Genomic DNA, 22,420 nt, shown 5'->3' on the forward strand with positions numbered 1-22,420 from the left:
GGAATAATTGGCTTTATTATTCCCAAAAAATACTTCTTATTAATTGTTTGCTCATCTTTTTCCATTGATTTATTCTTATTTTTGACTAGGTCGCTGAATCGTGAGCCCATCCTCTTTTGAACATGCTCGATACATTCTTTTTTACTACCTACTTTAAAACGCTCTGACGTGGCCTTACAAATTCATGTACATCTCCGAAAGTGTTTACCGGATTGACTTTAAATTTTCAGAGAATATACTCATCAAATATATATATACGAGATCTGTTCAAAAAGTACCCGGAATTTTCGTTTTTTCAAAAAAATATTTATTTATTCGTCTACATTAATGTGGTCCCCTTCAAAGTAGTCCCCCCCAGATATAATACACTTATGCCAGCGTTTTTTCCAATTTTCGAAGCACCCTTGATATTCACTTTTTGATATGTCCTCTTCAATCGAGGAAAACCGCCGTCCTTTCATGGGTCTCTTCAACTTTGGGAATAGGAAAAAGTCACACGGAGCCATATCTGGTGAATTTTTGCACTTTGCAACACTTTATTTCATTTTTTACGCAAAATTTAATACAAATTCTTTGACTTTTCAATTCTTCCATTGTAAAAATCGCCGAGCTCAGAAAAACACGTCGAACCTTAGCGACTACCACAGACAAAGTAAACAGTGAATATAGCTGAAAATTTCATCATACTTTAGGGGCATGTATACCAACACAATAAAAAAAAAATTTGACAATCAGACACTCCAGACCCGCGAAATTTAATTATTAGTAATTCCGGGTACTTTTTGAACACACCTCGTATATACATTCGAAAAATTAAAAAAAATTTTTTTTTGAAAATTCTAACTGCGTATAATCCCTTAATATATACACCATATTCACCATTAACATTAATATTACAATTATTTATTTGAAATTTTATATTTTTATGGAGAAGTTCATAAAGTAAGTATTGATTTTTTTATTTACTTAATGATTTGGTCAATCAAAAAATCGCCCTTGCACATTAGCCATTTGATGACTAAAAATTAATAGTCAAATACATATTATTATATTATCAGATTTTGTTGATTTGTAATATATTCTTACAAACTTTTTCTGATAAAAATATTTCAATAATAATTAAGGTATCGAAAGCAATTTTGAAAAACAACATTTGAAGTTATATTATACTATTCATTTGATTTGGAAATTTGTATCAATTACACAATTTTAATTATAAAACTATACTATTGACCTTCTCTAACCGTTTAACCGCTATCATGTTTTGGTATTGCTTAATGACATCTAGTATACAATAATTTGGTTAATTACTATTTTTATCTATTTTTTTCGTATTCAACAGTTGTTTGGATCAATTCTTTATCTACACAATGTCAAAAAAATATGTAAATCGATATATTATTGCAGAAGTTGTAAAGTTTTTAGTTATCTAACCCTTTCGCTACGCATGTCGTCTCTGGACGACATCAACATGACCTGCTTGTGCGTGCGGATGTTGTCCCTGGATGACACCACCTGATTTATAATTGCTTTTTGATGGGTAAAAATACCACTACAGCCAAAGTATTGCTTGATAAAAGTTATATGGACTCTATATTTGAATAGAAAAACTATGTGCTAAATAGGTGCCGCGCGAACTCACATTTGACCAAAAGCATGACGAGCTGATGATTTGTAATAGTATTTGAAGCTGTTTAATCGAAATAAAACGGAGTTATTGCATCAATATGTCTCCATGGATATGATCTGGCTTCAGCACTACACTCTCGAGTGGAATAGACAGCCAGCCGAGTGGACTAGACACGATGAGAAGAAAAAATGCAAATGATCAGCTGGCATGGTTATGGCGCCAGTTCTTTTCAGATTCGCAAGAAATGATCTTCATCAACTATCTTGAGAAAGGCCAGATCATCAACAGTGTGACTATTGTATAACGATATTGACTATTATATCCGATCAAAATCGGAAAACCAGCCCCATTTGAAAAAGAAATCGTGCTGCTTCATCAGGACAACGCACCAAGTCACAAATCCGTGAAAAACCAGTGGCAAAAACGACATGAATTGGGTTTCGAATTTCTTCCCCATCTACTATATTTTCTTGATCTATTCCCCAGCGACCATATCCTGTTCTCAGATATCACAAAGATACTCGCTGTAAAGATTTTGTGCCCAATTTTGTGCAAAGTACAAATCGTACTACAAAGATGGTTTCGAAAAGTTCGAAATTTGCTATAATTGGTATATCGTCCTCGAAGAAATCTATATTGAATAAAAAAAAAGAATTTTGCCAATCTAAGTTATCCTGTGGACTATGGAATTAATGATTTTTACAAACTATTGCAAGGTTTTGTAAGGTATCTACACAAATTTTTCAAAGTGTGAAAACTATCTAAATTATTAAAAAATTACATAGTTAAGAAATTTTTCAAAAAAATTTCACATTGAAATTAACAACTTTAAATATTCAAATACACATTTTATAATTTTACAAAACCCAGATATTTAAAAAAAAAATTCATTTTAAAAGTATGAGTTTGTAATGCTACAGACTATTAGCATAGGTTTTAGATATCTTTGTTGGAAAAAAATTGGATCATCATTCTAATCCAAGGAAACAAGCCATTTGCATAATGCTAACCGTAAACATCCCTGTCGGATATAACCTTGTTGATAGTAATTTGCATTATTGCGAAGGTCGTGCTTAATCAAGCTTAATGTTCAAGGTCTTTGATACAAAATTATATAATATTGAACTGATTCTAGAGATTCGCTAAACTTCTTTGTATTAGTGCATAATTGTATGTACTATATTTTAAAACGAGTAATTTAGTATTAGAATTTTTTAATAATAAATTCATCAAATAGAGATAGGACAACGGTTAGATTGCGATCTATAATGAGTGCCATTCGATTTCGATATTTTATTCCTTTAGCATTTTTCCATATTTTCCATTTCAAATTGTTTGATGAAACTCCATAAATACTTATTAGTTTTTCTCGCACTATTATTTTTCCGCGACGATTGCCGGAGTCGTTTCTTTGTAATTATATGAGTGAGAAAGTTTTCGTCCACATTTTTACAAAAGGTTTTGAATTATGTTTATTTGTGCATTTATAGGTCTACGAAAAGTGGTTGAATTACAAAAATTCATTAAAGTTTGTAACAAAGGGTTTTTGTACGCACCGTGTTGTGTTATAAGACGCGTATTTGTTTTTCGTTCAATAATGTGTAATATTTAACTAATTATGCAAACTATTTGTCGAAAAAAAATAGCATGTTTGACAATTTGCACAAAGTTTTGTAATTTGCAATAGTTTATTAAAGATAATATGCTTAGCTTGTGAATTGTAGTTTTTTTCAATTTGATGTAATAAATTGCTTACGGTAACTATGAGACTATTAGACGATCTTATCATTGCACTATAAATAATATATATTAAACTAGTTGAAAGTGGTATTTTGCCTTAAGGCAAGTTGCATGAACTTACCGAAATGTGTTATAATTGATTTAATCAATCGACATTGATTTGGATATTTAAATACAATTTTCAACTGTTTATTTCGAAAATAAAGTTTTCACTTTCAATTAAATCTAAACCCTCAAACACATTTAAATTTTCTGTAATTATATTAATTATAGTGCATAGACACGTGCTTATATGTCCTAAAATTGTAGTTTATTATTACAAATGTTTATAAATTGACAATTGACACCTTTCTGCTAATTACAAAGAAAAGGCTCAGCCGATTGTATAAAAAATCCAATCAATGCGAATGCTTATCAAGTTTCGTCGAATGGTTTTTAAATTTTTGAGATCAACTGAATCGTTTTTGAGAAAACATCGATGAAAGGTTTAATTTTAACTAACATCAAAAAAACGCTACTCATTTTTCCAAACTTTGATGAATTTTTAAAATTAAACGTAGATCCGGAATATTTTAGTATGTAGAAGATCAAGTCGAAAAAAAAAATTCAACAGTTAATTACAAGAACATGTGTCAGCAAAACTTTACCAAAAACTAATCAGGTCGATGTCCAGTCAATATCTTTCTTTGAATTTTTAAAATCGATTCAGAATTGTGGGCTAAAACGTGGACGAAATTTTTCACTTTTCTGCTAGTTATAAAGACGGCTTGGCTGATTGTTGTAAATTTTTGAAATCGGCCTAGCCGTTTTTTAGAAGACGTCGACGAAAGGTCAAAAATCTGTGTACATACACAGACACATACTTTTTCCAATTTTGGTTTTAGTAAATCGTGTTGTTTGATGAAAACAAACCTCTCCTTCGGGAAGTAATTAAAGTTTTTCGTGGTAGTAATTACATGCGCTGAAAAAATGATGTTTTTTGTTCTGTTAATAAATAATACGGAACGAAATCAATTTTCGCCTGCAACTGCAATTATCAAGGGAAAGTTTAATATACTTTTGTTGTGTCTCGTAATTCACAATATTTGCTATTCGTTATTGAGCAGGAAATCCAATAGGCCATCGTTATTCGTTACGATCCACGTGCGTGAGCGATATTTATTGTCTATGGGACGGAGACGGGGACAGAAAACATAACGTAATCAGATGATATGAGTTCCTCAACAAACACATCATATGCCTTTATTAAAATACATAGATGTATAGCATTTTACATTTTTCACACAATATAATACATTTTGAATAATATTTTGCAAGGCCAGTCGAGATACGCGACTTAAACTTCAAGAAGGACATTTTAGGTTGTCTCAGCGTTTCAAATCATCTGGTCGTAAATTTTAAACTTGTATAGTTACAATTTTAAAAGTTGCAAAATTTCAATTCGTGTTGATTGATTACTTACTTCGACATATCGGGACGTTATTACAATTTGCCTCAAACAAAATTTCACTACACCTAGATTTAAATATTACTTCTAAAAAACGTCAAAATGAGATCATTTAAAAATAAATTATAAATAACTAACTCTGTAGAAAATTATATTTGGTGCAATTGTATTTAAAAATTTATGAAAAATATTTGCATACCGGATTATTTAATTGTTTTATGCAGAAAAATCAGTTGTTCTTTTTTGTTAGGTGTTAGAAAACATGCATAAATAGATTTCAGCTTCCTATTTCAACAAAAATGAACTATGTGTAAGTGGAATTTTGCCCTAACTCTTTACCCAACAATGATGAGCATAGCTCACGTACGATAATCGGGCCAGAATCAAATTTCATGCATTACGGGCATGGCCCGGTACGGTGATCGAGCCAAAATGTTCACTTATAAAAAACTCCAAACTACAACCATTTAAAAAATTCAAGAATATCATAATAAGTTGTCATAACCATATTTTTTCTTCAGGCATCCGCTATTTTGCGAAAATCAATTATTTTATCTTGTAGTTCATACGATAGCGAACTTGAAAGGCTAAAATCATGAGTATGATCAATTGTCAATTTTGTTAGATCTTCCATTTCATCACATTTTATAGTTAAAACTATAAAGCAGTTCTCAATTATCAAGACATTATATAATAACTTGTAAAAAATATAGTGAAAATATTGTTTGTCTTTTTCTTTATAGCCTTGTGTAACTGTATATCGAGTTGCTGTGGGGCATTATATTCTTGGAAGTTGTTGCTGAAAATTTAATTTTGTACAAATTTTCCAAACAAATTAGCTTTTTCGACAAATCATACCTACAATGAAACATTCCAAGTTTAATTTGACACATACTTGCTAATTGCCAAAAAAACGGCTCGATCGATCGTCACGCAAAACAAATCAACGCGAGTCCTTATCAAGTTTCATCGAACAGTTAACAGCCGTTTTTGAGAAAACGTCGGCTAAAGGTCAAATTTTGTCTTACATACTCATACGCACTCATACATACACATCTTTTCCAATTTTGGTGTCAAATGATTCAGAATGACTTCAAATATTGAATCAGATTTTCTGGCGAAAACATAAACTAAAAATCCTCTTTGCAAAGCGAGAAGTTCTCTGTGCATATACTTTTTGACGTGATGATGATTGATATTTGGGATTTAATTAATCCTTGACATGTGCTTATTTAGCGACATGACTTCATAATAATATTAAGATCAATTTTTCGTCAATGATTTAATATACATGGATTGAAATATACAAACCAGCGATTGAAACAATAGAAATACGATGTTGCAATATTATAATACTACCTTATAACGTGATGTGTTATGATATAATGATATTGTAATATAATTCTTTTTTAATAATTTATTTTAACAGCGATCAGAACTTATGGGTTCTATGAGCTGTTGAGATTAATATCTTACAAACTACGTTTGTTCTTATTATAGTTGGCAACCCAAATAGTTATCTCATCTCTATGTGCTGAATTTTTGTTATTACAATTACTGTAATAGTGATGCATTTAATTGGTGCAGCAATGCCGTATTAGGGCTGTTTTCACTTGAAAACATATTGCAATCTATATTCCAAGTGAAAATCGGCACGGTTTATTATTCAAACATTTAATGATTTTTTTATAAAAAGTTTCATTGATGTTACGATTTTTTTATCGACAAAAAATTTTGCTCTTTGTTACTAATTCTGAACTGACAATGAGTTCAGACGACTCTACCGATTGTTCCGCAAAACTAATCAACACGAGTTCTTATCGAGTTTCATCGAATGGCTTTTAAACTTTGGGAATTGGTTAAACTGTTTTTGAAAAAACATCGACGAAAAGCCAAATTTTGAATCACGCAAAACGCATCTTATTTTTTCAAACTTTCACGAATTTTAAATATAGAAAAAAATAAAAATTTATAAACCACTTATCTAAGACTTTAAGACTATGACCTATATCTTCACAAAAAAATTCAGCAATTAACTACGAAGAAACTGCCCGGCCAATCTTTATCAAAACAGTTATATTTTTAAAATCGTTTCAGTATTTTTGACGAAATTTTTGTAATTTTCTGCTACAAACGATGACAGGTCAAAAAATGGCTTTCACACATACCTTTATTTCAAATTTGGCCTCAAACGATTCAAAATGACTTGACACGTCAAAAAAACACAATTAAACAACCCGTATTTTTTGAAAATTTTGAAACCCATGCAAGTCAGGTGAACCTGTTGTCGAAAGTGTCGAAAGATAAAGGTAATAAATATTCTAGTTAATAATAAGATTTCCATAAAATATCTGATAGCTTAATATGCATATGCCTAATGATTATTTTTGTCCGCCAAACTTTCTTGAAACTCAATTGCCATTTTTTGCACTTTTGCCCTGTATTTTAAAAATTGTTGGACTTGCCTTTGCCAAAAACTAATCAGTCAATAGGAATCGAATGTTTTTTGAATCGTTAGAATCGGATGATCTGTGCTTTCGAAATCGTCTACGAAAATTTGTACCGTACATACATATTATTAACTTCCCGTAGGGCAAGTTATAGTAATCGCAAAAAAATCAAAAATGAAAATTTTTATATATCTTTACGTTTCAGAGGTTTCTGAACATTTTGGCATACTTTAGAAAAAATGGACGTATGTGTGTGTGTGTGTGTATGTGTGTGTGTGTATGTGTGTGTGTGTGTGTATGTATGTATGTATGTACGTGTGTGTATGTATGTGCGGATACAAATTTTCGTCGACGATTTCGGGAACACGGATCAACTGATTTGAATAATTCAAAAAACATTCGATTCGTATTGATAAGGAAACGTGCTGATTAGTTTTTGGCGAAGGCAGGTGTAGCCGTTCCAAAAATACGGGGCAAAAAGTGACGAAAACGGTAACTCAGTTTTTAAGAGAACGGAGCGTCCGATTTGAATAATTCAAAAAACATTTCACTTGTATTGACAGGATGAAAAATCGATGAAATTTTCATGAAAGTAGGTCTAGCGGTTTCGGAGATATGAAGGAAAAAGTAAAAAAATGAGCCATTTGGCGGTCAAAAATGATCATTAGACATATGCACATCAAATTATCAGATATTTTATAGAGATTTTAACAATAAGTATACATTTTGTTAACATTCCTATGGGTTCCGTACCAATGCTTATGCGTTAGAGAGCGACGCGGCGCTTACGCGCTTTATATTTTGTCCCTATGCAGTTAAAGCAGTACGATTGCTTTGAAAAAAAAAGTTTAGATCTTCCACAATATGTCAAAATAAAGAAAAAAAATTTTTTTTCAAAAAAAAAAATTTAAAAAAAAATTATTTTTTTTTCGAAAAAAAGTAATTTTTTGTACAATTTATAGTTTCTCAAAAATCTTATTTTTTCAAAGTAATTTTTTTTCAAAAATGTTAATCGTTCCTAAAAAAATAATAATTTTTGGTACGGGAAGCTCCAGCAATTTGCCTTAAGGCACGATGCCTTAAGACAGAATTCCACTTACAGCTAGTTTTTCTATTGGCTTGCGCGCACTGTTCGCCCTCCTTGCAGGGAAATGGGGCAACAGAAATCATTCCTCAGGCTGATGGCTGCTGTCGCATGGCAGTCGCGTTTCGGCTATTCAACAAGTAGTACGCGCGCGGACCCAGATAAAATATACTATATAAAAAATAAGTGTTTGTTCACATTTTGTTTTAAAATATTGGCTATTGAGTACAAAAGGGTGAGTCAAATATAGCAAAAAATTATAGTTGAATAGACTAATTTTTATTGTTATATTAGTTAATCTTTATTTTGTTATAAAATAGAACTTGTCAAATCTTTGACATTGATTTTTCCACGTCCATTTATCTTTTTTTAAATCATATGTTAATTCGCAATTTTAAATTAATAACTTATTTTAACAAGTGCGCAAGCAATTAAACTAGTCTTTTATTTTAAACTAGTCGTTTATATCATATTTTAACTGCAATCAGAACTTTATAGTAAGTCCTATAAGCTGTTGGACTGACACTTCTCCTCAAGTTGTATTTTTTTTAGATGGTAACCTGGCCTTCAACCTATCCATATTTGATTACTTTATTAGTAGAATTCATCTAATAGGGCTGAGTTATTATTATGATATTTTTATTTGGTACATATTCAAGATCTATTTTCCCAATTGAAAATTGATATCAGGGTTGATCGTGAATTCAATGTACGGGGATTGAACCCGTGATCCGGCTAATTGCAAACCTACGCGGTAACCACTCCGCCGCGAAGGCCCCTTTATTATGCAGTTAACAAAACAAAAATTCACTTTTTGATAACAGTTACTCAAAAGCTATTGTGTTGTCATTATGACATTAATCATAATTACATCAAGTGTATATAATAACGAAGTATAACTTTTTATTGACGCAGAGAAACTACACCCCCTTCATGAATTGCATTAAAGCCGCACGAAACTGTAGATGTATCTGCCCAGCATAGCTTCGAAGTTGCAGATGGATTTTTTACTAAAGAAATTTTCTTCATTTAACATTGCAACTACTCGTCAAATGCATATTTTCATTTGCAACTTATGCAAATAATGTCTACAGACGCATAGTATTACTAATCGCATTTCTCGTTTCGTTTTAATGACTTCACATCATCATTCAAAGTCATCGATGGTTATTTATAATATCATGTAGAAATATGATAATTGGATTTTTTCCTTTGTTTACAAAGCGAAATAACTTTCTAAGAAGCTCGACTGATACGAGTTATGTATAACTTCAGAAATTTGATACAGTAGCTTTTAGAATTCTTGAATTATAATTGTTCAACACGACCAAACTTTATAAGAAAGAGTATACCATAACATATAGCTTGGAATAACAAACTGTATTTGAACATTTGATAAAATCATACTTTCATAATTGTAGGTAAAACATAATTTTGTTGTACAATCATCAATTTTAATCGTTGAATTCACAAGCAACAGTTTTATCTATAATTTCCAATGCTTTTCAATATCGATACAAAATAAAATATTGTTCAAATATATTACTGGTAATAAATTAAATATTTATACTAAAGTGTTTAACAAACCCGACAATGTTATGACGTCAATCGTTTTTTTCGCACATACATACTTGTTCCGCGAGACCATCTTTCCAGACAATATATAATAGTTATTATCCAGATAATATATAATAATTATTAAGGAAAAATGTATACGAGTAGTGATTTACTTATAAAGTAATCTCGCTAAACTTGAACTAGGTGTAAGCGTGTAAGTGGTATTTTACTGGGAAGTTGCATGAACTTCCCGCGGTATGTGTAAATAATCGACTTGATCAATATGAAATCAATACATTAATTTATTAATAATTTATATGTAAAACGAGTTGTTGTAGAACATTATAATTTGAGAAACTATTGTAGGTTATTCAATTTGAATATGATTTCCAAAAATGTTAGTTATTTTCGACAAATGATTGAAACATTACACATTGTTGAAAAACACGTTCTCAATACATACATGGAGTATTTTGTCAAAGCGCGGCCGATTAATTCGGATTTTAATTAAAGTTTATGGTAAAGCCACTTGTCGTGAGACTCTAATATTATCATCCGAAAATTGCAAAAAAAAATTGAAGAATTGATTACGAAGAAACGACCGATTTTTGCCAAAAACTAATCAGCTAGTTATAAACTAATCATAGTTTTTTAATTTTCAAAATCAGTTCGGAATTTTTATGAAAACGTGCACGAAAATTTTGCGCTTTTCTGCTAATTCTAAAGAAACAGGTCGGCCGATCATCTCGATAAACTAACCAACGCGAGTGTTTATCGAGTTTCATCGAATTACGAATTTTCAAAATCGATCCAGGATTTTTGGCTTAATCGTAGAGGAAAAATTTTGTTCATTTTTACTAATTACAAAGAAGCGGCTGATAGTCGCATAAAACTGATAAACTTTTTTGAAACGATTCAGAATGACTTGAAACGTAGAGAAAACATAAAACAAGCAAATCGGATTTTTTCGTGAAATCATAAAATTTTCCTTCAGGAAGTAAAAATACTCTTTATCTTACAATTAGTATAATATATATATATATATATATATATATATATATATATATATATATATATATACGAGTATATATATATATACATAATGTTATTCTTGATCATAAAATGTTAATAATCGATTTGCAATATTACTAACTCGCCTATAAATTTCATCTAAAAAAGTGTTTTCGAGTAAAATTCTAATCTTCCTGTTAAAAACTACATGAGGAACTAATAAACTTCGATAGAGGCGTTTTAATATTTTTTAAGTAGAAGTTTTTCTGTTAAAAGATGATTGCTAAAATTGTCGGATTTAAAAGGCACATTTAATAATGTTTAAAAAATTTAAATTTCTCAGTGCGATATGATAACGACAATTTTAAAACTAAGCTTGTGCTGTATAGCATCGTGCATTAAGGCAAATTGCTGAAACTTTCCATACCTTAATGAAATATTCGAGAAAAATAAAATGTTTTTAAATAGATTATTATAAATAATGTAACTTTCATTATTCTTATTTTATAAAAAAGTAAATAAACAAAACTTAATCAATCGGATTTAAAATGAAGAATATTGTCTAATATTTCTAAATATTATATAAACTGAATTGCAAAGTTAAAATTAATTAATATCTCCGAAACTGGCTTTGCCAAAATCTAATCACCACTTCAATTCGGTTGATCCGTTCTCTTAAAAACTGACATTTTTAGCACTTTTTGCTCTATATTTTCGAAGCCTATGGACCTCTTTTCGTCAAAAACTAATCAGCACATCTCCTCATCAATAGGAATCGAATGTTTTTCGAATCATTCAAATCGAATAGTCCGTACGCCTGAAATCGTCGACGAAAAATTATCTCAACACATACATCCATTTTTTCTGAATGAGGCAAGCCAAAATGCTCAGAAACTACTGAAACGTGACAATACGCAAAAATTTTCATTTTTGATTTTTGGACTATTACTATAACTTACTTTACGGGAAATTAATAATTGATCTATTATTAATAAACTAGTGGGGCGCATGTCATCGTGCCTTAAGGCAAATTGCTGGAACTTCCCGTATCGTAATTAAAAATGAAATGGAGGAATGAAAATAATATATGTATATATAATAACTCTATAAAATATCTGATGATTCGATGCACATATGTCCAATGAACATTTTTGACCGCCAAATGGCATTTTTTTAATTTATTTTTATTGAGAGTCCATAACCGTTAGACCTACCTTCCCAAAAATTTAATCAGTTATTCATATTGTGAATACAAGTAAAATGTGTTTGTGAATTTTTAAGATCGGACGCTCTGTTCTCTTAAAAACTGTGTTACCGTTTTTGGCACTTTTTGCCCCGTATCTTCGGAACGGCTAGACCTGCCTCCGCCAAAAACTAATCAGCACGTCTTCTTATCAGTACGAATCGAAATAATTCAAATCAGTTGATCGGTGTTCGAAATCGTCGACGAAAATTTGTATCCGCACACACACGCACGCACACACACACACGCACTCACACATACATACACACACACATACATCAATTTTTTCTAAGGTGTGCTAAATGTTCAGAAACCTTTGAAACGTAAAGATATATAAAAAAATTCATTTGTAATCGCTTTATTGTATCGCTTTGCAATAGTTCTATACTACGCCGAGCACTAAATTGAGAGAAAATTTCATAATATAACATTTTAACGATATTGTTGAAAAATACATATAAATCTATGCATTTAAATGTTTTTAACATCAACAAAAATTTTTGATTTTTTATATTTATTATTCACTCGATTTATTTTAGAGATATGCTGAAAATCCGTTTTATTGACTTTGTTCAATTTGAATTAGGAATATATTTTTCTATGGGTTTTGTTTATTCACAATATTCTCCACGATTGTTTGTACCCTCTTATAGTCATATGGGCAGATTATGACAAATTGAAAGTAAATGACTTTATATTAGAACTGATGGGTCATAAGCCATCATTTTTTTTATTCAATTTGTTGATTTTAATTGATTTTAGTTTCGCTTATATTTCTGATAAGTTTGTGAATTCTTTTCAAAAGTATATTTGCAAATGCTGAGGAAACTACTTGTTATTTAGCAAATCGTAGTTAATATTATGAATAAATATTAATAAATTTATTTGGCTAAAAAATATAACTATCCATTATATACTGCATTAGTCTTACTGCGTTTATTAATTTTAAATTAAAGAATCATTATTAACTACTGTACAATATGCTGTGATTTAAATCGAGTTACGCTACGACTCGATTTATAGATCTTACTAGAAGATTTTTATGGGCGATGAAAAGTGACTAACTATAAAACAATATTTAAGTGTATGTCATGTAAAAGTAAACAATAACTTCTAAACTCAGCAGTGAAATAATATTATAACATTAGCGTGTGCATCAATAGCCTTTGATATTGAATTTATCATTGATAATATTATTATGTTAATAAATCTATTCAAGTAGGTTATTTTATTAATTTTGATAATTTATAGTATTATTTAAAGCCAAATTTACATGAGATGGGCGCCAAACAAAGACATTGCTCTGCAACCAAGAACTGCAAAGATGACGATAAGAATTACACGAAAAAAATTCTCGATTGTCTGAAAGAATTTAAACCAAGCCGGTTGATCTCATTTGATAAGTTTGTACAACTGATGTATCAGCCTACGGATGCTGCAAGTATTGGTGTTTGCAGAATGCTTTTCGGTTAGTATGTTTTTACTTTCGTTATTGCTATTCATGACTACTTTTTTTCCTACTCATCGTTATGAGATAAAATATTAATTAACTTATATACGATATTATTCACCATTGCAGGATTTTCCATGTTGTTGGATATACCAGATGAAAGAGGAGGTGCCAATCTGGACGTACGTTGGGGAAATCCGCGAGAGTGCAAGTTTCCTCTATTTGCTTGGATAAAGCCGTTAAGTTTGCAATATATGGGCCTTTTATATGCGCTCATGTATTTAGGTAATATCAAATAAAAAATATGTCTATCAAGAGCTGTTAATCGATTTGTGAGTCAATAGCAGCTATATCAGAAATTTTATGTATTATTTATGAATTGTTATTTGCAGGCGCCTTTGGAATAATGATTGGTTGGCGAATGCGCTTAAGCTGTTCTTTGTTTGCTGTGCCGTACTGGTATATATTTCTATTAGACAAAAGCGTATGGAATAACCATAGCTATTTATATGGGCTAATTGTATTGTTATACTTCGGAACCAGTTCTACAAATTATTGGTAAATTTATAGTCTATAATATATTTACAATCGATAATTATTTGCAATCAGAGGTATTCATTCGTTAACAGTTCTGTTCGATCAAGAAAGCACAAAGAGCAAACTGTTCCATATTGGAACTATTTTATATTGAAGTATCAGTTCATCATATTGTATTTTGTCGCGGGTCTAAAAAAACTCAGTGCCGAATGGCTTTCTGGACACGCTATGACCCACCTGACCAGACACTGGGTCTTCATACCATTCACGTAAGTTTTTTTACTCAAGGATATAGAAGATATTCATATAAAATTTAAGATTTGTGATGTGCAGAATTATAACCGAAGCTTTGACAGCAATTGATATGTACCTGTTAGGCCTAGAAATTACTAATCCTAAAAGTTGCTTCATTGTATTTGTTGAATTCTCTACTAGTGACGCTTTTTTTAGAATATCATGTTAAAAATGTTAATTAACATTTATTAAAAATTGATAATTTTTATAACTTATACATCTTTTGCAAATGTTGCAGTTGTTAAATTAGTTAACGAATTAGGCGTATAAATAAATCTTATATTTTAGTAGTAATAATTCATTGTGTTACTTTGCTAAGGATTCAAAAATTTAAAATGAATTTATTTAAAAGCTTCACTATTCATTATTTTCAATTCTTTTTAGAACATTCATTTCAACCGAGATGGCAGATCTTCTGATTGTGCATTGGTTTGGTTGTTTTTTTGATTTGACTGTGGCATTTCTATTACTGATTGAAAGTACTCGACCTCTTGCTATGCTTTTCGCCATAGCTTTCCATCTTATGAATTCAAGGCTATTTAGTATTGGTAATATTTAATGCTAATATACTAATAGTATGAATTTTTTCAAATATTAGCCAAATAAATTAAATACCAATAACAATTATTAAAATTCTTTCAAAAATATTTCAGGAATGTTTCCTTGGGTATGTTTGGCAGAACTTCCTTTATTTTGTAGACCTGATTGGCCAAGAAAAGTTTCAAGTTTTTTGAAGTTTGAAAAATATACCAAACCTGGCGTGGATGTGAAAGAGTCTAAAGTGGATGGTCGTAAAGATTTACATGATTTTGTTGAAATAAAAAAGCCACTAGAATGGAAACAGCGATTTGTTTGTATTTTGCTTCTAAGTCATTGCGGTATCCAAGCATTTTTGCCATACTCTCACTTTATAACTAAGGTCAGGCAATTTATATATTTATTAAATTTTGCTTTGAATAACCTAAGTTCACGTTTCCAGGGATATAATAATTGGACCGATGGATTATATGGTTATTCTTGGGACATGATGGTGCATGCATGGGACACTGTTTTGGTATCTATACGGGTTCATGACAATCAATCAAATTTATCACACTATTTGGACCCATCCGCTTGGACAGCCAATGATCGGTGGTCAAAACATGGAGACATGTCACATCAATATGCTAAATGCTTAAAAACAAATTTACTTATGGATTACAATATAAATATGAACAAGTCGCGAGGACCTATTTCAATATCAAATGATATGAGTATTTACATAGATGTTTGGTGTTCACTGAATGGTAGATTTCAACAACGTATGTTTGACCCCCGAATTGATCTTTTGAAGGTCGATTGGTCACCTTTTCAAGAAGTTTCTTGGCTTCTACCCCTTCTCAGACAGTTTACAGATTATAGATCAAAAATGGCCGAAATTCAGAAAGAAGTATACAGTTGGAGCAATTTTACAGAAGTATTATTTGTAGCAGATTTTCCCGGGCTGTTTTTAGAAAACTACATTTCAGAAGACTTGGAAAATGTAACATTGACTGTATTACATGGGCAAATTAAATATGAAGATGAAAACGAAAGATTTTCTAAACAGTTGAACACCAACCAGCATTTACAAATAATTCATGAGGGATTCCATAAAGTTTTTACTATCGGGAACATTCCGGCATGTTACATGTATACATATATTAATAAAACACGTACTGTTCATGATTTACGGGATGACTTAGTTGATCTTGAGCGTCCAAAATTAGATATTGTGAAAGAATTTGGGCACAGACTACGAAATGCCTTTAAATTTTATGAACACATCTGTAATTCATTTTTAAATATTATAACAAGGTCTTCTGTAATTAAATGTAAAACATTATTTCAATAATCTTAAAATATTATAATATTTTATGTTAAATACAATATATCATTTCAATTTATCTAAAAATATCTCATATTGTAGCATATAAGAAAGCAAATATAACTTTCATTTTTGATAACCATAATATTCCTAATATCAGAATTGTTCATTTGACATTGCACGGAATCTGAAATTAATACTAAATGTTAAGCAAATGCTTTGAATGATAAAATGTAGCAAATCAATAACAATACTTGTCAAATAATTATTTTGAAGTAGCATCATTTTCATTGAAATAATATATTATTTTTTGCATAATCTTTGTCATCAAATAAAGTTAAATATTATTTAGGGTTAATTATAAAATGGATTGTATGTAATCCAGTGTGCTTTATCTTGTTGAGTTGCAGTAGAATGAGTAGTAAATATCGACTTGAAAACTTCAGATGCTTCTGGATCTTGAGCTACACTGTATGCATCTTTAGATTTTTTGAACACTGGGTCTCCTAAACTTTGCCCCACTGCAGTACGTTTCAAATACTGTTGGCCATTTTCTGATTTGCTTGTACTAGGTGTGATTTTGGTAACATTTATTTTGCTATTGCCTAAATTATGAGTTATTGATTCTTTCATAGATAAACTTTTAATGCAGGTTTCAGTTTTCTGCTGTAATTCAGTTTTCAACTGCTCTATTTTAATTGAACTTTGTTCTGAAGCATTTGAGGAACTAGCTTCTGTTTTAATTTCAGTTTCTTTTTTAATACCCTTTTTGGCCTTTTTTTCAGCTTTCAGTTTAATATTTCTGACTTCCATATTTTTACGCATAATTCTTACGTCTTCCTCATTACCATTAAGAACAATAACATCTTCTTCAGCAAATGGTTTTTGACACTGAAACATATAAATTTATATTCATATTATATTTATTTTAATACTATTAGTAAGTAAGTATGAATTATGGATTATAAGTAAATAAGTAATAAATATATTTTATGAAACAAATGCGTGATACTCTAGATTATGATTATCTTTCACAGAAAAATAATAACGAAATGTAATTGCAGGAACAATACTTACATTGTGACAAATATTAGAATTAACATATTTTAAAGCCCTTTCAGAAAAAACACATCCACAAGTCCAGAGAAATACAAATCTGAAATTTCCTGTCATTTCTAAACCAATAACTGGGCAAACATAGGGCGCAGCTTCACATCCTTCAGCATCCTGCTTGTATGCGGGATTAGGGCTTAAATTTAAGTCTTTCACATCCTGAAAATCAAATAATTCTATTTAATTAATGTGGATATAAAGTCAATTTTATTAAAAAAAATTCTAGAAAATTTGAATTGGTTACTAAAAACCAGTAACTCGAAAGAAAACATTTTTAATTTAAATTTATTTATATAATACATAATTAGTAGCTACTTTAAAACACTTATCTAAATCCCACATACCTTAAGATTCCGAATATGAGTTGCTACCTCTGGCAATAAGCTTTTATCAAGTAAAGCTTCAATAAGTGAACTTTTAGAATAAAGTCGCCCTAGACCACATCCAACAATGGGTTCTTGCAGCAATTGTTGTGATATAGCACAATGACGCCAACGAAATGATAGTTCTGAGTTTTTATCTTTCTATAGAAATAACTATGGTTATCAAATTATTTTTGACACACATATGAGAAATTTACCTGTTCTGGCTTCTTTTTCAATCTAACCAGCTCATCACGGCGCGGAATTGTTCCGCCATCGCAACCCATATCAGATCAATAAATATTTACTAAGGTGACGACAGGAATTAAACAAAGTTAACTTGTTTTTACTTTAATTTTATTATATTGTTTAAGTTGTTTTTATTTATTCTTTGACACATGAATGACGTTTTGTTCAAGCTTCGTATGTTGGTTATCAAGGACTTACTATGAAGTTGGTTCTCTAATTGTTGGTAACATGTAATGTTAATGAATGTAATCATAGATAAATAAACATAATGGATGTAATAGAAATATATAATTTGTCGAGTTGCATTTAAGGAAAACATTTAGCTACATTCGTTTTTATACATTAATTTCAATATACATGTCTAGATGTCTCCCAAGTCTAAATTAATTAAAACGTAATTTTGAAATTTGAGATATCAGAAAAGTACATAGTGAATATTTTCATTTGAATTTGTGTTACAAACTAGCATAAATTATTGCTTCAATTTCAAATATTTTATAAAATAAATAAATAGCGTTTTATGCCCATAATAAAATTGCAATAATATATCATAATTTGTGCGTCCCCATACATTATTGCAATTTGCTATGCAATGTTAATAGTTATTGTTACTAGATTTCGATCATGTTATGTTTATTTATCTATGATTTCGATGTTTCGTCTTTTAATCCTCATGTTGGTTATCATGGTTATCAAACATCCACTATGGCAATACTATTCTTAAATTTTTTCAAGTATGATAACACTACTATTTAACGAACTCAACGTCTCTCGGAATTCATTGCAATGAGCATTAAATTTCAAGAGTTTTCTGGAGTAACAGGCACCCAAAAGTAAGAAAATAACTGCATCACGACGTCAACTTTTGTTTGGTGCTCCAAGCTAGTCCTCTGACGCCTGCCTGATTTTATTAACTATGGAAGCCATCAAAAGAAACACTGAATTTCAAGTAAGTGCGTTGGATCTGTCAATTTGTTACAAATTTCAATTTGTGACGTTACGTTTCAATTAATAATTTATGTAACTGTAATTGATGGATTCATGTAATGCTGATTAGATTGTTACGTAGAATTTTAACAGATTGCGTAATTCTTATAATTTTCAGAATTTACAGACCCGTAATTTGGCGTGTAATGGGGCTAAGCTAAAAGAGTCGACAATGATAAAAGATAAAGCAAAATCAACTGCTGATATCAGAGAGAACATTAGGCCAATTTTAGGAGAAATTCATAATGTCAATCGTACTAAAATTGATGCAGAACTCTGCAAGCGTGTTGAAAACAAACTCAGTATTGGACGCAAATTGTGAGTAATGAAAGCAAATCATTCATATTTGAAATCCGGTTTTGGTAACACACATTTGGTTTGTTTTGTATCCTCAAACATTGATGTATAATGCAGTACCCAAATGTGCCACTATTTTTTAATTTGGTATATATGGCAAAGTACTGCTTTCGAACAAATCACATTGAATTTGATAAATGAATGCATAAATTTTCAATGCCTTCTAATTTTTATCACTTTCAATTTTTTTTTTTTAATGACAATTTACAGTACTACATGCAATTTTTTACTATTTCTAATGATTTGTTCTCAAATGTATAAGATTTTTTGCTTTTATTTATTTTTAATATTCTATTATTGAATGTCTATTACTTTATAAGATAATTTGTATTGACTTTTTATAATTAACTTCTTCTATACACATTTTTAGTAACCCATTTGTGCATGTTAAATCGAAAGTTGACTCAAATTTGCATCCAATAAATAAAACAGTAATTCGACGGCACCAAAGTTGTGTAAATTTAGACACAAAGAAGATTGCTCAGGTAATTACAATTTACAACATATGTTATATTACATACTACTCTTTGTAAACCAATAATTATTTCAGAACAAAACTATTAGATCTGACAAACTCAAATCTGAGGCCAAACATGGCCCAAAATTAATTTTAAATCCATATTTACCAAAATCAAAAAATGAAGAGGCACAAGAAATCGACTTTACTCCAGAATTAATAAAAAAACTTGACATGATAGAATATGCTGATATTTTAAATCCGTTGATGGTTGTTGAATACAAGAAAGACATATATGAATATTTGATGACTCTGGAAAAAAGTGATCCTGTGCAACAAAACTTTCTTCAGGGGAAGGTAATTTCCAAATACAGTAGTAGAACTGCAAAAATAAAACTATTTAATAATCTGGCTTAAATCTCTTCTGCATTTAGACCTTTTAACTTTTCTTGTATAATATATTTTGCCATTTTTAATTATTATTTTTTTTTTTACAGGAGATCAATAAAAAAATGCGTGAGATTCTAATTTCCTGGCTGATAAATGTACACACTGAATTTTCATGTCTTTTGGATACATTACATTTGACAATTTCCATATTGGACCGATTTTTAACAGTAAGTTAAATGATAATGTGTTAAAATGCAATATACGATCTTGCGGAAAGTAAGAAAGTGATCAATTTTTAAATTTTAGTTGTTCACTGATACAACTATTCCTAAAGCAAACTCGAAGGATGAACAACTAATTTCTTTGTAGTTAATGAATTTAGCTACACATCCTTGAACATACTTTTTTTTAATTGTTGCATTTAAATCTAAAATGTGTTGCATTTTTCAGAAAGTAAGTCATATCACCAAGGATAACTATCAATTAGTTGGCTTGTGTGCAATGATCTTAGCTTGCAAATATGAAGAGATGTATGTTCCTGATATACATGATTTCATGTACGTGTGTCAAGATGCTTACAATAAACAACAAATTAGAAGCATGGAATATGAAATGCTACGCACTTTAAAATTTAATTTGAGTCCACCACTACCTATTAACTTCCTTCGAAGATTCAGTAAAGTTGCAAATGCAAATCCAATTCATCATGCTATGTCAAAGTTTTTTGTTGAGTTACTGCTTTTTGAATACACAACTTGCTATTATAAACCATCTATGGTAAGTATCCTATAATGCAATTAGTACAGTGCACATGCCTTAGTTAACTGTTATATTCCTTATGCTAGTCATTAGTCTCTCACTTCATTACTTGAAAAATCTGACATTAGAATTGCAAGAAATTTTCAACTCATCTAGCACTTCTTACATTTAATAGATGGCTGCGGCAGCTATATGCTTGTCCTTTGCCCTCCTGAACAAAGATCCAGTGTTGCCATCCAAAGCTTGGACACCTGCTTTGCAGTACTATTCTACATATAAATACCCTGAAATTGATGCTGCTGTAAAGATGCTTGCAAAAATTATACACAAAGTGGCAACAAAGGATCATGTAAGTAATATTTGAAACTCGAAATCAATTTAATATTTATGTGTCGATTTTTTTTTTATAGGCTATTGCAAAAAAATATGCTGATTCCAAATATATGAAAGTTTCAAAGCATAACTCCTTACACTCTGTGATTATACTAAAATTGGTTAAAGACTAAACTAGCTGTGTTGGACTATTTTATTTAACATTTTATCTTACGATTAATTTATGTGAGGTTTTATCCATTTTTATATTCAATATATGGTCTATTTTTAATAAATAATAAATGTTAATATTAAATGACATTTGTAATGTATATATTTATATAATTTAATACAAAGAATTTTTTTCTAACAAAGATTTTAACTTTCTCCCTCTAATCGCAGTATGACTGACATATATATATATACTAGATAACTTGACGCCTGACGTGTTGTCCTGTGCCCACGTCTACAATATTTTAATACTCTATACTATGTTATGTTTACCTAAAACTAAATTTTTTAAATTACTCTTCACACCAAAATGCATATGCATCAATATGAGCGATGTTAAATGTAGAACTGCTTTATAAAATAAGTCAATTCCCACACTATATTGGAAACTAAAGTATTTTAAACGGTATAACAAATTCTGAAAAACTAGTGGTGGATGGCATTGTGCCTTAAGGCAAATTGTTGGTACTTTCCACACCGCAATGAAATATTCGAGGAATATTAAATGTTTTCAAATAGATTATTTTTTTAAATACAGTAGAACCTCGATTGTCCGGACTAATGGTTGTATATGGGCATCCGGATAATCCGATTTATGAAAAATGTTTTGTTTATCAAAAATAACAAATACATCAACAAATAACAGATATCAACAAAAATCGATGTTTATTAGAAAATTAACACTTACATATTTCTTACAATTACATTACATTATACATATTATATTAATCATGAGGTAAAATATTCAGGTGGTACGTAAAATATCAATGAAGAAGAAAAGTTGCTTATGAATAATTTGTTGATCGTTTTTGTAAAAACCAACAATATAGAGCTTCTTCTAAGAGTTAATTTTTCGGTCTCTTCATCATTTTCCGATTTTCACTCCCCTCTTCACTATCTAACTTGCAAGTATA

The 22,420-nt window shown here is 30.1% G+C and overlaps 3 protein-coding genes across 3 annotated transcripts; 2 read left to right on the forward strand and 1 right to left on the reverse strand.

Moving 5' to 3' along the window:
* The first annotated feature begins 8,502 nt into the window (after nt 1-8,502).
* LOC113375535 (vitamin K-dependent gamma-carboxylase) lies at nt 8,503-16,480 on the forward strand. The gene is made up of 9 exons (XM_026615468.1): nt 8,503-8,586; nt 13,426-13,630; nt 13,742-13,897; nt 14,005-14,170; nt 14,242-14,418; nt 14,828-14,991; nt 15,097-15,362; nt 15,423-16,251; nt 16,392-16,480. Exons 2-9 carry the CDS (start codon nt 13,441-13,443, stop codon nt 16,478-16,480), a joined length of 2,037 nt encoding a protein of 678 aa, XP_026471253.1. The 5' UTR covers nt 8,503-8,586; nt 13,426-13,440.
* A 37-nt stretch (nt 16,481-16,517) lies between these two features.
* Nucleotides 16,518-18,174, reverse strand: LOC113377443 (protein RTF2 homolog). The gene is made up of 4 exons (XM_026617765.1): nt 17,983-18,174; nt 17,747-17,926; nt 17,367-17,561; nt 16,518-17,180 (listed from the first exon to the last, which is right to left on the reverse strand). Exons 1-4 carry the CDS (start codon nt 18,049-18,051, stop codon nt 16,644-16,646), a joined length of 981 nt encoding a protein of 326 aa, XP_026473550.1. The 5' UTR covers nt 18,052-18,174; the 3' UTR covers nt 16,518-16,643.
* A 596-nt stretch (nt 18,175-18,770) lies between these two features.
* Nucleotides 18,771-21,554, forward strand: LOC113377298 (G2/mitotic-specific cyclin-B2-like). Its single transcript, XM_026617557.1, has 8 exons — nt 18,771-18,962; nt 19,119-19,318; nt 19,728-19,842; nt 19,908-20,171; nt 20,312-20,431; nt 20,655-20,981; nt 21,139-21,312; nt 21,374-21,554. The coding sequence occupies exons 1-8, from the start codon at nt 18,930-18,932 to the stop codon at nt 21,467-21,469; spliced, it is 1,329 nt and encodes a 442-aa protein (XP_026473342.1). The 5' UTR covers nt 18,771-18,929; the 3' UTR covers nt 21,470-21,554.
* The last annotated feature ends 866 nt before the right edge of the window (nt 21,555-22,420 follow it).

Source organism: Ctenocephalides felis, unplaced genomic scaffold, assembly GCF_003426905.1.
Source record: "Ctenocephalides felis isolate EL2017-DRISC unplaced genomic scaffold, ASM342690v1 CF-g0.4_SCAFFOLD_01886, whole genome shotgun sequence".
Taxonomy (NCBI): domain Eukaryota; kingdom Metazoa; phylum Arthropoda; class Insecta; order Siphonaptera; family Pulicidae; genus Ctenocephalides; species Ctenocephalides felis.